Source organism: Engystomops pustulosus, chromosome 5, assembly GCF_040894005.1.
Source record: "Engystomops pustulosus chromosome 5, aEngPut4.maternal, whole genome shotgun sequence".
Classification (NCBI taxonomy): Eukaryota; Metazoa; Chordata; class Amphibia; order Anura; family Leptodactylidae; genus Engystomops; species Engystomops pustulosus.
In genome coordinates this window covers 182,793,908-182,810,734 of record NC_092415.1, presented here as the reverse complement: position 1 = coordinate 182,810,734, position 16,827 = coordinate 182,793,908, and the positions used below count along the sequence as shown (strand labels likewise).

General features: G+C 41.9%; 1 protein-coding gene across 1 annotated transcript in view; it reads left to right on the top strand.

The window, feature by feature from the left end:
- ADARB2 (adenosine deaminase RNA specific B2 (inactive)) overlaps window positions 1-16,827 on the top strand; it is a 463,608-nt gene that overhangs the window by 270,878 nt on the left and 175,903 nt on the right. Inside the window, exon 4 of the mRNA XM_072153999.1 lies at window positions 6,351-6,437. Within this exon, the coding sequence (XP_072010100.1) occupies window positions 6,351-6,437 (87 nt within the window). The remainder of the gene's footprint in view (window positions 1-6,350; window positions 6,438-16,827) is intronic.

The following is a 16,827-nucleotide window of genomic DNA, read 5'->3' as shown; positions in this document are numbered from 1 at the left end:
AAATGGAATTTACTCAGAGCCATTTCGGTTATATAGAGGCACCAGACAGGGCTGCCCCCTCTCCCCCCTTCTATTTGCCCTCTTCGTAGAGCCTTTAGCAATTAAAATCCGCGAAGCAGAATGGATTAAGGGATGGGGTTGCGGAGGGGTAGCAGAAAAAATATCACTTTATGCCGACGATATCCTGCTGACTATTCAGAATACAGGTAGCTCAATACATGACGTGATACACTTGGTAAACGAATTTGGCTCTTTCTCAGGTCTGAGTATCAACTGGGAAAAATCCATTCTCCTCCCTTTAGATAGTGCTGTTCAGGAGAGAGGGGTTCTGGTTAAGGTCCTCAGGAGAGATGAATCATTTAAATACCTGGGGATTTATGTCTCAGCGGATCTGGGACGCTTCGCTGAGTTAAATATTATCCCGCTTATCACTAAAATTAGACACAGTATTAATGGCTGGCTTAAAATGCCCCTTTCCAGAGCAGACAGGGTAGGGATTATAAAAATGATTCTACTCCCGCAGCTATTGTACCCTCTCTCGGTCTCCCCGGTCTGGCTACCCAATAGACTATTCAGATTAATGGAAGGATTAATTAGGGATTTAATTTGGGGGAAAAAATGCCCCAGGATTGCGCTGGCGTCTCTCTATTGCCCAACAGAAAAAGGGGGGCTGGGGGTGCCATATTTTTTCGGGTATTTTATCGCAGCTCAACTTGCATTCTTGATTACAAGGAGGGAGTGTAGCGCCTTTGCGAAATTACTACAAATAAGCGAGGTTACTAGGGATTCAATTTTTAGTCTTTTGGATAGTGGGGAACTTGGGCACGATAGATATAGAGGCACGTATATGGGGAAATTGTTGGATAAGAGTTGGATTGCGTACAAGAAAATTAGAGGTATTCGAGGGATATTTAATTTCACACCAATATGGGGGAATTATTATTTTGAAGAGTTTAGGTCCATTCCGGTCCATTTTTCACACAATGCACGAATTTAGATAATTTACGGAATTTATTAGACTTTTGCACATTAAACAGAAGAGTTGATATATGTTTTTTAAGATTTTTTCAACTACAGCACGCATATAACTCGGTTGAGGACAAAAACAGGTTTAAAGTATGCACAGATGCAGGGGTAGAATTTTTATTGGGATCTTCCACTGGGAATAAGGTGGTAGCACATATGTATAGATATTTGATTCAAGGTCTCGCAGAGGGAGTTATTCATCCTTGTAAAAGAAAGTGGCAGGAACATGTGGGTGCTCTATCGGAGGCGGATTGGGAAAAATGCTATAGGAGTATTGGGTTGTCCTCCCTCTCCTGGAATCATAGAATGATACAATTTAACTTCGTGCACCAACTGTATTATTCCCCGTATAGTTTATTAAGAATGAAACTTAGAGACAATGGGTGCTGTCTACGGTGCAACCTGGAGAATGCGGATTTCGTTCATGTGTCCTTTTTATGTAATAAAGTATATGTCTACTGGTCTAGGGTATTCTTGTATCTAGAAGAAATGTTTAAAGTAAAATTACCCCGCACTGTCCGGGTTGCTCTGCTTAGCCTTCACCAACTTTGTAATAGGGAAAGGGGGAAAAAGTTGGTAATTAACAAGGTTCTCCTGTTGGCAAGAGTGGTTATTGCTCGAAAGTGGGGGAGTCCGACTGCCCCGTCCCCGGAAGAATTCTTAGGAGAAGTGGAGAAGTGCAAAAAATTCGAAAGATTGATGGCAGTTAAGGGAGGACATTTGGAGAAATGGAAAAAGATCTGGTGTATAGAGACTGAGAACTAGAGGAAGACAGTAAGACAGTAAAAGATCAGGTGTAGGGACATCAGAGTATGTCACTTCCTTTTTTCCTCACGGCAGGGGGGATGGGTAGGTGGGCAAGCTCTTTATTTCATTATTCTATGACTGTAAAATGAAAATTTTAATATATAATGCTTTGTAACCCACGATATTAATGTAAATTTATTGCTATTTTCATAATAAAAATTAAAAAAAAAAAAAAAAATGTTGTTATTGTTCTATTCATTTACATCTCTAACAGTTTGTTTTGTTAATGTATCATGGCATGATCACAGCAGCCTCCATGGACTTCTACTCCTCCCCATGCCTCGATGGTGCGGCTGTGATTACATGTGATCAGGTAGAGTGTAACAGGACCTTAGATGACATCAGCCTGGTCACATGACATGAAGTTCCCAATAATGTGACAGAACTATGTCTCAATGTACCACATAGCAGCCTGTCCTAGCAGTGAGGCCTGTCAATCAGGAACAAGGAGTCAGCGCAGTGCAGTTACCACTAAATATGCAGGGCCTCATTGGACTCACTTTGTATCATTGGACTCAAATGAGATGCATAAAAGTTTAAAAACAAGATTTTTTTCATAAAAAACAAAAGGATAAGGGCAATGCTTTTAAGTATTTATTTTGGGTGGGTTAATTTGCATGGCAGGTTCTCCTTAAGCAAGCATTGATAAATCCACCCCATTATTTCTTTCCGGTTACCCATAAGAATCTTGCTTGGTCACCTCAAGCCTCCATCTTCCCTCCCACATAGATTGTGTGCCCTCGCGGGCAGGGTCCTCCTTCCGCTGGTCCCCTGATCACTGTATTTCTTGTATTTGTAGTTGCATTTGTTCTTGTCTTAATGTAATGTATGTGACCCCCTTACCGATTGCACCACGGAAATTAATGGAGCTCTTGAAATAAATAATAACAAAAGCCTCTTTTGGCACATTAGCAACTTTTGTTAGAACATCCGTATCTTCAGGGCAAAGTAAAACGCAACTTAGTCTGATGAATCAAATGGAGGTGAATTGCCAGAAAACACTGAATTATGAATGTACCACCTGACTCCGTAAACATCACATAGCTCCCAAAAATAGCCCTGTCTAGAGCTTAATTCAGCTCAGTATGTGACAATACTCCCATCATGACGCCCCATTATTCATTCCATGACCTTACCCAATCCGTGGTATAAATGGAGTGTCCTAAATTTATCTCCCCTCGTAGCCGTAGCGTGCAGTTCCTCTTCTGACTCGGCTTTCTGCTTCATTAAGTGCTTTGGACAGCAGTTTCCAGCAGCCGGAATCATTCATATGTCTTTCCTTTGTGCCTTCGTTTCTGTTAATGTCTTAATGAATAGAGATGAGCGAGCACTAAAATGCTCGGGTGCTCGTTACTCGAGCCGAACATTTCCAGATGTTCGAGTGCTCGTTTCGAGTAACGAGCCCCATTGAAGTCAATGGGAGACTCGAGCATTTTTCAAAGGGACCATGGTTCGGGAATAAAATGTGTTAATTAATTTAAAAAGAATGTCTTCTGATAAGTTAGCAGATGTATGCAAACATCTGCAATCTATTCTTCACTGTTCCGCGCGTATATTATCTCCCGACAAGTTAGCAGATGTGAAGAACAGTGAAGAATAGAATAAAAACAGTGAACACAGGATCATTTAAGTGAAAAACACAGTGAAGAATAGATTGCAGATGTTCGGCACATCTGCTTACTTGTCGGGAGATACGCTGTCTCCGTGCCCCGCTGTCTCCATGCCCCGCTGTCTCCGTGCCCCGCTGTCTCCGTGCCCCACTGTCTCCGTGCCCCGCTGTCTCTGTGCCCCGCTGTCTCCGTGCCCAGCTGTTTCCGTGCCCAGCTGTTTCCGTGCCCCGCTCTCTCCGTGCCCCGCTCTCTCCGTGCCCCGCTCTCTCCGTGCCCCGCTGTCTCTGTGCCCCGCTGTCTCCGTGCCCAGCTGTTTCCGTGCCCCGCTGTCTCCGTGCCCAGCTGTTTCCGTGCCCAGCTCTCTCCGTGCCCCGCTCTCTCCGTGCCCCGCTCTCTCCGTGCCCCGCTCTCTCCGTGCCCCGCTGTCTCTGTGCCCCGCTGTCTCCGTGCCCAGCTGTTTCCGTGCCCCGCTGTCTCCGTGCCCAGCTGTTTCCGTGCCCAGCTCTCTCCGTGCCCCGCTCTCTCCGTGCCCCGCTCTCTCCGTGCCCCGCTCTCTCCGTGCCCCGCTGTCTCTGTGCCCCGCTGTCTCCGTGCCCAGCTGTTTCCGTGCCCCGCTGTCTCCGTGCCCAGCTGTTTCCGTGCCCAGCTCTCTCCGTGCCCCGCTCTCTCCGTGCCCCGCTCTCTCCGTGCCCCGCTCTCTCCGTGCCCCGCTGTCTCTGTGCCCCGCTGTCTCCGTGCCCAGCTGTTTCCGTGCCCCGCTGTCTCCGTGCCCAGCTGTTTCCGTGCCCAGCTCTCTCCGTGCCCCGCTCTCTCCGTGCCCCGCTCTCTCCGTGCCCCGCTCTCTCCGTGCCCCGCTCTCTCCGTGCCCAGCTGTCTCCGTGCCCCGCTCTCTCCGTGCCCCGCTCTCTCCGTGCCCCGCTGTCTCCGTGCCCCGCTGTCTCCGTGCCCCGCTGTCTCTGTGCCCCGCTGTCTCCGTGCCCCGATGTCTCCGTGCCCCGATGTCTCCGTGCCCCGCTGTCTCTGTGCCCCGCTGTCTCTGTGCCCCGCTGTCTCCGTGCCCCGATGTCTCCGTGCCCCGATGTCTCCGTGCTGCTCCGTGCCGCTGCCTGATGTCTCCGTGCTGCCGCTGCCCCATGTCTTCGTGCTGCTCCCCGGTGTCTCTGTGCTGCTCCCCGGTGTCTCTGTGCTGTTGTGCAATGTGTTCTTCACACATATATATTGTTCTTCACATACTATTTTGTTCGCACGGTTCCGCGCGTATCTTCCGACAAGTAAGCAGATGTGCCGAACATCTGTAATCTATTCTTCACTGTGTTCTTTACTGTGTTTTTCACTTAAATGATCCTGTGTTCACTGTTTTTATTCTATTCTTCATTGTTCTTCACTGTGTTTTTTTAATTAAATGCTCGATCTCGAGCAGGGGAAATACTCGTCCGAGCAACGAGCCGTCTCGAGTACCTTAATGCTCGAACGAGCATCAAGCTCGGACGAGCATGTTCGCTCATCTCTATTAATGAAATTTTTTTAAGATATTCTGTAAATGAAGGTTATTACGCTGATGGAGAAAACATAATCTCTCACTAAAGTGACATTTCCTCACTGGTTTATTATATTACTATTATTGTTAATGATGTTATTAGATACAGATGACAGTATCCTGATGTTTGGAGAAACAACAATAAAAATGCTTAATAGTGAAAATTCTCTATTAATTGACTGATGCTGTACTATAAGCTGTCACATTTTAAATATAGTCCTATCTGCAGGCAGCTTGTTTTGGAACAGAAGGGGGAGAAATTATAAGGAAAAAGATGAATGCATTTTATATGTACAGCTTTTCCTATATAATGTACATAGAGGGATAGCTGCCAATCACTGATGAGGACCACCCACTGGAGGAGGGGTTTAAAGGAAAACTACCACCAGGATAAAGAATTGTAAATCAAGCACACTGACATGCTGGTGAGTGCCTCCTCTGGCAGGTTCAGTTTTTCTTTTAGCTTCTTAGGACCTTGTTTTTACAATAAAAAGGTTTTGCTAATTATGCAAATGAACCTCAGGGGCTCCAGACTCTATAGATATCAATGGAGCTTGGAGCCCCTAAGGCTCATCTGCATAATTTTTAAAACCCATTTTTCTTAAAAACAAAGTCAAACAAAGCTACAAGAAGAGCAGCTTCTGCGGAGGGGGTACACACTTGTATGTCACTGTGCTCAGTTTACAAACCTTCATCCTGGTGGTAGATTTCCTTTAAAAAATAAAATATGAATAATAATTAATCTTTCCACAAAAAACAGCATGTATCACATTTCTTAGCTCCTTCTCTACCACCAACTGATGAGATTTCAAGGACATTTTCATGGGTGCCACTTAAATGCTCATTCAATCAATTGTAATGAAAAGTTTCCACCTCTCAACCCTTCTAGGGCTCAAAATCTTATTTGTTTGATGTATAATTACAATATACTTGAAGTAATTAGGAGGAGCCCAGAGATGTGTCTTTTAGCAGCTGCTTTAGCCTTGATTCGTTTGCTTTGCATTTGAGGAGCATCACTTTGGAGGTCAGGTTACGGTAAATGTTCTCTGGTCGTGAGCACCACTATAATATTTGTACGTACTTTACAGACATTTTCATACAGAGTCTTGTATGGTATCTGTGTACTTGGACAAAACCCACTGAAAATCAGGATAATTTCTTCTTTTTCAACGGTGTCTCTTACTTTAGGAGGATTATATTTCAATATTCAATCATCTTGGTATGGAGATCGACTTGGAAGTTGCCATGTACTCACGTATCTTTTCATTACTGAGCATTGTATAACCAGCCTTAGACGTGTTAAAACTTGTACCAACATTTTACAATCTGTTTCTGGTTTTTTTATGGTGGGTTTAATTTTTTTTTTGCAGAAAAAATTAGCATGCTGTCCACCTTCATCGTACCGTTCAAGTTTATAAATCCTGGGCCAAGCAGCGTGGATGATGAAGATAACTTAAGTAAGTACAAGGCCTTTGGCCACAATAACTGAGTGGTTCTATTCAATGTTAAGATCCCAAAGATAACATAGCATGTAAGACTAACAGAATATATTAAATTGGTTGTACCAAAAATTACACTAATCTCCTAACCACAAATTGATCAGTGGGGGGTCTGACCACTAACCTTGTTAAGATGGGACATAGAAGGCCAATCATTAGTGTCAGCTTCTCTTCATGGCGTGGCAGTGGTCCTTGCAGTGGACCCTATGTACATGGTAGGTCAAAATTTGGTAGAGGTTTAGCTGAATGAGAATAGTTACAACTTTTGTATAGACCAGCAGTCATGTCTTATGCTTCATGGCTCTCGGTAGATTGCTGAGTGCTATAGTCTGTTAATTTTTTAATTACTGCTGAAATAAGCAGAGATGTAAGCCCTAGATCACCCATTTGGCCCATTCAAATAGGGGAACTCGTTGTCCTTGTTTTTGTGGTCAGAATTTGACCAATCAGACACCTGTGGAGGTGGACAAGTTAAATTCCTGGTAACACCCTTTAAGGTTAAAAGGGATTTTCTAGTAGTTCTACATAAACCCCACATGGGCCTGGGCAAAAAAAAGAACACATAGTTATTCTCCTTGGACCAGGGCCGAACAAACAAAGTGGAGGAGGAAGTGATGTCATGTGGTCTGATGGGGCTGGTCATTGGACTAAATGGGTCTTGTGACCCACTGAATCTTTCATCCAGGTGCAATGTTAAAAAAGGAAGTACTAGAGCAACATGGGAACCGAAGTTTGGAACAGGGGAATTATAACTTCTCAGATTTTTTTGCCACCCCCACTTATTTACAAAAAATAATTTACCACTTAACTTCACGTCTCCAAATGTTTCCTGCCCCTTTGATGTTAACAGAGCTGGACTAGAATTGCTCTTTAAATGTCTTGCATGGTAATTGACTGCAGAAACGGCAGCACAAGGAACAATATTAAGCATGAAGGCAAGAGATAGCCGATCCGAGAATCATTCATCAACAAAATTCTTAGGTTATCTACCGCATAACATACGTTTAAAGGTAAATCAAAAGCTGGCATTTGCTTTTCTCACTTCTGCTATTTGCACATTTAGAATCTTCTTGGATTTGCCGAAAATGCCAACTTTCAGCTCATAAAGAGCGGTAGATGTAAGCACAGATAGGATTTGCTAAAGAAGATGAAAAAAACGTAGTGGTGGGTTGTCGTACTTTTAATCGAACATTTGTGGGACCTTTACTTATATGTATATGAAAATCATCAAATAACCAGAAGAAAATACTCAATAAGAGCGACACAAAAGCCAGTCTAGGTTAATTTGCTGCATACTTTTTCTATCAAAGAAAAAAAAATTATGAAAGGCTGCATAATCACCGTGCCAAGGGGTTTTCAAAGATTTGGTATCCGGAAATATAGTGAAGGGCGGGTAGGGATAGTAAGTCTGATACTAACATTTTAAGAGCCAAGGTAAAACACAACATGGCACTTAAAGGAAATCTACCACCAGGATGAAGGATTGTAAACCAAGCACACTGACATACTGGTGTGTGCCCCCTCTGGCAGGATCTGCTCTTCTTTTAGCTTCTTATGCCCTTGTTTTTAAAAAAAGGGGGCTTCGGGCTCCATAGTTCTTAATTGAGCCTGGAGCCCCTCAGGCTCATAAGCTTAATGTTTAACTCTTTACCGACCAGGCTATTTTTTGTTTTTGTTGGTCTTTTTTTTGCTCTAGACTTTCAAAAATCCATCACTTTTTTTATGTTTTCATTTACAGAGCAGTATGAGGGACTCTTTTGAACGTAACAAATTGGACTTCCTAGAGTCAGTAACTAATATTGCATGACATGTAACTGGAAGCAAGAAAAACTTTCCAAATGCTTTGATATTGAGAAAAAAAACATTTTCACCATTTTCATGTGGGCTCTGTTTTTACACCTTTCACTTTGTACTCCAAATAACAGCTCCCCTTTATTCTGTGGGTCAGGACGATGGATACCAAATTTTTATAGGTTTTGTTGTGTTTTAAAAGATTTTTTTTAAAAATTAAACCTTGTGTACAATTAAACATTTTTTAAAATTTTGCCAGTATCTTTATTGGTGGGATCTGATGCTAATTTTATTGCTACCATTTTGGAGGATACATTTTTATAAAAAATTTTTACCGTATGTGTTGCAAAATTCTGATTATGCATGTATAAGATAGCAACCTATCCCTGTCCCCCAATGAAATACAAGCTGGTGGCGTCCATGCGCTGCCTTGATTCAAATGCCTCCAGTACAGGGAACCCATAACTGAAAAAGCTGAACAAATGTGTGTATTGCCACTTTTTGTGGAATTTTGTCTGAATAAAAATTGAATCAAAATGGTATGCTCCAAGTCACCCTGTGAAAGGAGACCACTTACATAAAAATTGTTCTGCTTTTTCCTAAAACAATTTAATTTTTTAAGGGAATTTTAACCCTAACCCTAATTTTAAACAGCCACTTTACCCCTCCGAAAGACACTATACATCTCTGAAAAATACTATTCCCCCCTGAACAATACTGTACCCCCCTGAAAGATACTATAACCCTCTGTAAGATACTATACCCCTCTGTAAGATACTGTACCCCTCTGTAAGATACTATACCCCTCTGTAAGATACTATATTCCTCTGTAAGATACTATACCCCTCTGTAAGATACTATATTCCTCTGTAAGATACTATACCCCTCTGTAAGATACTATACCCCTCTGTAAGATACTATATTCCTCTGTAAGATACTATACACCCCTGTAAGATACTGAAGATACTGTACTCATCTCTAAGATACTATACCCCTCTGTAAGATATTGTACCCCTCTGTAAGATACTATACCCCTCTGTAAGATACTATATTCCTCTGTAAGATACTGTACCCCTCTGTAAGATACTATATTCCTCTGTAAGATACTATACCCCATCTGTAAGATACTGTACCCCTCTGTAAGATACTATACCCCTCTGTAAGATACTATATACCCCTGTAAGATACTGTACTCATCTCTAAGATACTATACCCCTCTGTAAGATACTGTACCCCTCTGTAAGATACTGTACCATTCTGTAAGATACTATACCCCTCTGTAAGATAATATACCCCTCTGTAAGATACTATACACCCCTGTAAGATACTGTACTCATCTCTAAGATACTATACCCCTCTGTAAGATACTATACCCCTCTGTAAGATAATGTACCCCTCTGTAAGATACTATACCCCTCTGAAAGATACTATACCCCACTGTAAGATACTATACCCCTCTGTAAGATACTGTACCCCTCTGTAAGATACTGTACCCCCCTGTAAGATACTGTACCCCTCTGTAAGATACTATACCCCTCTGTAAGATACTGTACCCCTCTGTAAGATACTATACCCCCTGTAAGATACTATACACCTCTGTAAGATACTATACCCCATCTGTAAGATACTGTACCCCTCTGTAAGATACTATGCCCATCTGTAAGATACTATACCCCCCTGTAAGATACTATGCCCCTCTGTAAGATACTGTACCCCTCTGTAAGATACTGTACCCCCCTGTAAGATACTGTACCCCTCTGTAAGATACTATACCCCCTGTACGATACTATACACCTCTGTAAGATACTGTACCCCTCTGTAAAATACTGTACCCCTCTGTAAGATACTATACCCCTCTGTAAGATACTGTACCCCTCTGTAAGATACTATACCCCTCTGTAAGATACTGTACCCCTCTGTAAGATACTGTACCCCTCTGTAAGATACTATACCCCTCTGTAAGATACTGTACTCTCTGTAAGATACTATACCCCTCTGTAAGATACTATACCCCTCTGTAAGATATTATACCCCTCTGTAAGATACTATACCCCTCTGTAAGATACTATATACCTCTGTAAGATACTATACCCCTCTGTAAGATACTGTACCCCTCTGTAAGATACTGTACCCCTCTGTAAGATACTATACCCCTCTGTAAGATACTGTACCCCTCTGTAAGATACTATACCCCTCTGTAAGATACTGTACTCTCTGTAAGATACTATACCCCTCTGTAAGATACTATACCCCTCTGTAAGATATTATACCCCTCTGTAAGATACTGTACCCCTCTGTAAGATACTGTACCCCTCTGTAAGATACTATACCCCTCTGTAAGATACTGTACCCCTCTGTAAGATACTATACCCCTCTGTAAGATACTGTACTCTCTGTAAGATACTATACTCCTCTGTAAGATACTATGCCCCTCTGTAAGATACTGTACCCCTCTGTAAGATACTATACCCCTCTGTAAGATACTGTACCCCTCTGTAAGATACTGTACCACTCTGTAAGATACTATACCCCTCTGTAAGATACTATACCCCCCTGTAAGATACTATACCCCTCTGTAAGATACTATACCCCTCTGTAAGATACTGTACCCCTCTGTAAGATACTGTACTCCTCTGTAAGATACTATACCCCTCTGTAAGATACTGTACCCCTTTGTAAGATACTATATTCCTCTGTAAGATATTATACCCCTCTGTAAGATACTGTACCCCTCTGTAAGATACTGTACCCCTCTGTAAGATACTATACCCCTCTGTAAGATACTGTACCCCTCTGTAAGATACTATACCCCTCTGTAAGATACTGTACTCTCTGTAAGATACTATACTCCTCTGTAAGATACTATGCCCCTCTGTAAGATACTGTACCCCTCTGTAAGATACTATACCCCTCTGTAAGATACTGTACCCCTCTGTAAGATACTATACCCCTCTGTAAGATACTATACCCCCCTGTAAGATACTATACCCCTCTGTAAGATACTATACCCCTCTGTAAGATACTGTACCCCTCTGTAAGATACTGTACCCCCCTGTAAGATACTATACCCCTCTGTAAGATACTATACCCCTCTGTAGGATACTATGCCCCTCTGTAAGATACTATACCCCTCTGTAAGATACTATACCCCTCTGTAAGATACTATACCCCTCTGTAAGATACTATACCCCTCTGTAAGATACTATACACCTCTGTAAGATACTATACCCCTCTGTAGGATACACTAATGTGAAGGGTGCAGTCTTTTCCGTCTTTACCTTCTCTTCACTCCGTCTCCCGATGCTGCCGGAGGCAGACACTTTATGATAAAAGTTGAGTAGCGTTATTGTCTCTACAGCAGAAATCTTCTTTATTCCTTTATTCTATTCCTGGAACTGCTTCCCAAATAGTGTCTGTCAGTGTAACATCATTTTGGAGACTGAAGAGCGCTCGCTGTGTTAAAAGGAGCGTCTTTGACTATAGTAGTCAGTATTAAGTGTGTGAATAAGAGGTTATACAACACATTTCTGTAATATACTTGCCATTTATTGTCCGTAAAAGTCTGCCATTAGACCACCTGGTGCCGAGCTTTTAGAGCAAAGTACAGGGGAGGGAAAGGTTTATTTGTCAAGGCTTGTGCCGTTTACTCCCAAGGAGAGTGTAGTGTATGGTTATTTATGTGTGTTTTGCATGGCATGCATGCTGGCAATGTCACAATGTGGTCACACAGGAAATATATGAAATACAGGTCTCCATTCTGGTGTAATTATACGAGCGGCAGCTGAACAGTATTTGAATAGGAGGATGTAGCTATGTAATCACTACAGATTTACTCATAACACAACCCATAGGAGAGTCCCATAGCTTGGAGAGTGGAGGGCACAGAGATGGGATACAGCTGATTGTTTCAGACTAGTAGTGCAAAAGAATGTCAATCATTGGGTGTGGGCAGAGTAATCAGGACTCTCATTGTCAATCACTGTGTGTGGGTGGAGTAATCAAGACTCTCATTGGTCAATCACTGTGTGTGGGCGGGGCAATCAAGACTCTCACTGTCAATCACTGTGTGTGGGCAGAGTAATCAGGACTCTCATTGTCAATCACTGTGTGTGGGTGGAGTAATCAAGACTCTCACTAGTCAATCACTGTGTGTGGGCGGGGCAATCAAGACTCTCACTGTCAATCACTGTGTGTGGGCGAAGTAATCAGGACTCTCATTGTCAATCACTGTGTGTGGGCAGAGTAATCAGGACACTAGGAGTCCTGGGAGTCCTGCAAAATGTATGAATAAAATTAAAAGGGGGTGTCCCTAGGTGTGCCTAGACAGTCTCAGGTTGTCTTTTAACAAAATTCATTGACAGCAAAAAGACTATAAGACACATTGCTCTATTATTGTTATAATAGGAAGAATACAATTAGGGAAGGAGATAGGTTAGTGGATGAATATAAAATATAGAATTAGAAAATATAGGGCTTTACTTTAGTACAATGATGTTTTGATGTGTCATATAATGCAACGTTTTTATTTGTGGATTGCAGAAGGCTAAATAAAAGCCCACTTAGTAATAGTTTAGCAGCAGTTTGGTTTTCGATTCCAGGATTGTATCTGGACTTGGAGCACTTGGGGTTGTTCTTACACTTCTGTGTTCTTCAAGCTTCTCAGTCCCTCCCCTCTGTTATAATATCAAACCAGGCTGCTATTGAACCTGTTTCAAGTTCAGTGAAGACATTTAAACATGAGTGCACCAAGTCTAGCTACAATCCTGTAATATAAATCTAATTTTCACAGTCCTACTGTTACTAAAACACTCACAAAGATTATACAGACCTCCATGGCAAATACCTAACTTTATATGGTCAAAACTGCTAGGAAAAACTCCCTGTAATGACAATAAAATCTCATAGCCCCCCCCCCCCCATAATAGGGTTTATAGATTAGCGTATCTGAACTTCCTGGCAAATTAACAATCCTAGCAACTAGATATTGTCCCATTGGCCAATCACAATCATGGCTAGTAGCTAGGCTGTTCGGGGGGTAACTGAACCCGAACAGGAAGTTTGGGTCCGCTCATCTCTAATAGGGACACTGGTCTATTAGGGAACATATTACTCATTACTAAAAAATGTTTTTAATATTCACAACCACCATATATGAACAGTGAACATTAGATATAAAAAAAAATTGAATAAAAAACCACCAATAAATATACCGCTATAAAGATACTAAATGTTCCATTTGTTCTAAATCCCCTAAAAAAGAGTAAAATCGCTCTGTAAATGCTGATAGATTTCCATAGCCGGGGTTTTGCAGTCAGTTTGAAGTGATTTATTAAAGCTGTCAAATAATTTCCGATTTTATGAAATCTCTTTATATTATTTTACTGAAATGCGACAGTAAAGACTCAGAATTGAGATCCCGGCAAGCATTTCCTATCAGGCCCCAGACACTAGAACATTGGTCCGGTAATCCCTTCCCCGGCTCTGGATGGTGTAGTATGCTATTAATGGCCTAGAACCGGAGGCTGCCGCAATCTCTTCAGCGGCTTAGTTTAGATTTTTTATTATTATTTTTTAATATTTTTTTTATTAAGTGAATGATTCTTTCCGCCAGTAATGACAAGGCACATCAGGCATTGCAAATGACATCATCTGTCAAGTGTAAGCCGCCACAATACCGAATGCAGCTTAAGATGTGTCATTTCCTTCCAGGTAGAAACCTTCCACCTAAAATTCATGTGAACAAGTTTCTAGGAGAATGTAATCAGAGCGAATTGTTCTGTTATGTATTTTAAACGTGTGATTATGTTGGAGATGTGATATTAACCAGCTGATAATGAAAGGTTTGCAGATATGTAGACTCTTAAACAGAGGGAACTATTTTAAAGGAGAAGTGTCCTAAACTGTAACAACAGTGGTGGACGAACATATGACACAGTGCTAAGACTTCCGAGAAACCTTTCTGCGCCTTCATGCAACTTTGTACCAGTTGTATGAATGTGTTCAGCCCCTGGAAATGGACCCTTATGTTGGTCCGATCCCACAGACTGAACACATTGCAAAGGATGGGAGTTCTTGCATCATACAGATGTATGTGATGCAACCGTACAGGGATAATGTGCACAGTGATGTCACAGTACAGGTATAAAACACACATTGATAGCACAGAAAACGGATAATATGCACAGTGATGTCACAGTACAGGGATAATATACACAGTGATGTCACAGTACAAAATAATATACACAGTGAGGTCACAGCACAGGAATAATGCACACAGTGATGTCACAGTACAGGGATAATACACACAGTGATGCCACAGTACAGGGATAATGTGCACAGTGATGTCACAGTACAGGTATAAAACACACATTGATAGCACAGAACAGGGATAATATGCACAGTTATGTCACAGTACAGGGATAATATACACAGTGATGTCACAGTACAAAATAATATACACAGTGAGGTCACAGCACAGGAATAATGCACACAGTGATGTCACAGTACAGGGATAATACACACAGTGATGTCACAGTACAGGGATAATACACACAGTGATGTCACAGTACAGGGATAATGCGCACAGTGATGTCACAGTACAGGGATAATACACACAGTGATGTCACAGTACAGAGATAATACACACAGTGATATCACAGTACAGAGATAATACACACAGTGATGTCACAGTACAGGGATAATACACACAGTGATGTCACAGTACAGGGATAATGCACACAGTGATGTCACAGTACAGAGATAATACACACAGTGATATCACAGTACAGGGATAATACACACAGTGATGTCACAGTACAGGGATAATACACACAGTGATGTCACAGTACAGGGATAATACACACAGTGATGTCACAGTACAGAGATAATACACACAGTGATGACGCTGTACAGAAATAATACACACTGTGATGTCACAGTACAGAGATAATACACACTGTGATGTCACAGTACATGGATAATACACACAGTGATGTCACAGTACAGAGATCATACACACAGTGATGTCACAGTACAGAGATAATACACACAGTGACGTCACAGTACAGGGATAATACACACAGTGATTTCACAGTACAGGGATAATACACACAGTGATGTCACAGTACAGGGATAATACACACAGTGATGTCACAGTACGGGAATAATACACACAGTGATGTCACAGTAAAGAGATAATACACACAGTGATGTCACAGTACAGGGATAATACATACAGTGATGTCACAGTACAGGGATAATACACACAGTGATGTCACAGCACAGAGATAATACACGCAGTGATGTCACAGTACAGGGATACTACACACTGTGATGTCACAGTACAGGGATAACACACACAGTGATGTCACAGTACAGGGATACTACACACTGTGATGTCACAGTACAGGGATAATACACACAGTGATATCACAGTACAGGGATAGTATACACAGTGATGTCACAGTACAGGGATAATACACACTGTGATGTCACAGAACAGGGATAGTATACACAGTGATGTCACAGTACAGGGATAATACACACTGTGATGTCACAGTACAGGGATAATACACGCAGTGATGTCATAGTACAGGGATACTACACAGTGTGATGTCACAGTACAGGGATAACACACGCAGTGATGTCACAGTACAGGGATGCTACACACTGTGATGTCACAGTACAGGGATAATACACACAGTGATGTCACAGTACAGAGATAATACACACAGTGATGGCGCTGTACAGGGATAATACACACTGTGATGTCACAGTACAGGGATAATACACACTGTGATGTCACAATACAGAGATTATACACACAGTGATGTCACAGTACAGGGATAATACACACTGTGATGTCACAGTACATGGATAATACACACAGTGATGTCACAGTACAGAAATCATACACACAGTGATGTCACAGTACAGAGATAATACACACCGTGATGTCACAGTACAGGGATAATACACACAGTGATGTCACACTGCAGGGATAATACACACAGTGATGTCACAGTACAGGGATAATACACACAGTGATGTCACAGTACCGGGATAATACACACAGTGATGTCACAGTACAGGGATAAAACACACAGTGATGTCACAGTACAGGGATAATACACACAGTGATGTCACAGTACAGGAATAATACACACAGTGATGTCACAGTAAAGAGATAATACACACAGTGATGTCACAGTACAGGGATAATACACACATTGATTTCACAGTACAGAGATACTACACACAGTGATGTACCATAACAGGGAAAATACACACAGTGATGTCACAGTACAGAGATAATACACACAGTGATATCACAGCACAGGGATAATACACACAGTGATGTCACAGTACAGAGATAATACACACTGTGATGTCACAGTACAGGGATAATACACGAAGTGATGTCACAGTACAGGGATAATACACGAAGTGATGTCACAGTACAGGGATAATACACACAGTGATGTCACAGTACAGGGATAATACACAGTGATGTCACAGTACAGGGATAATACACACAGTGATGTCACAGTACAGAGAT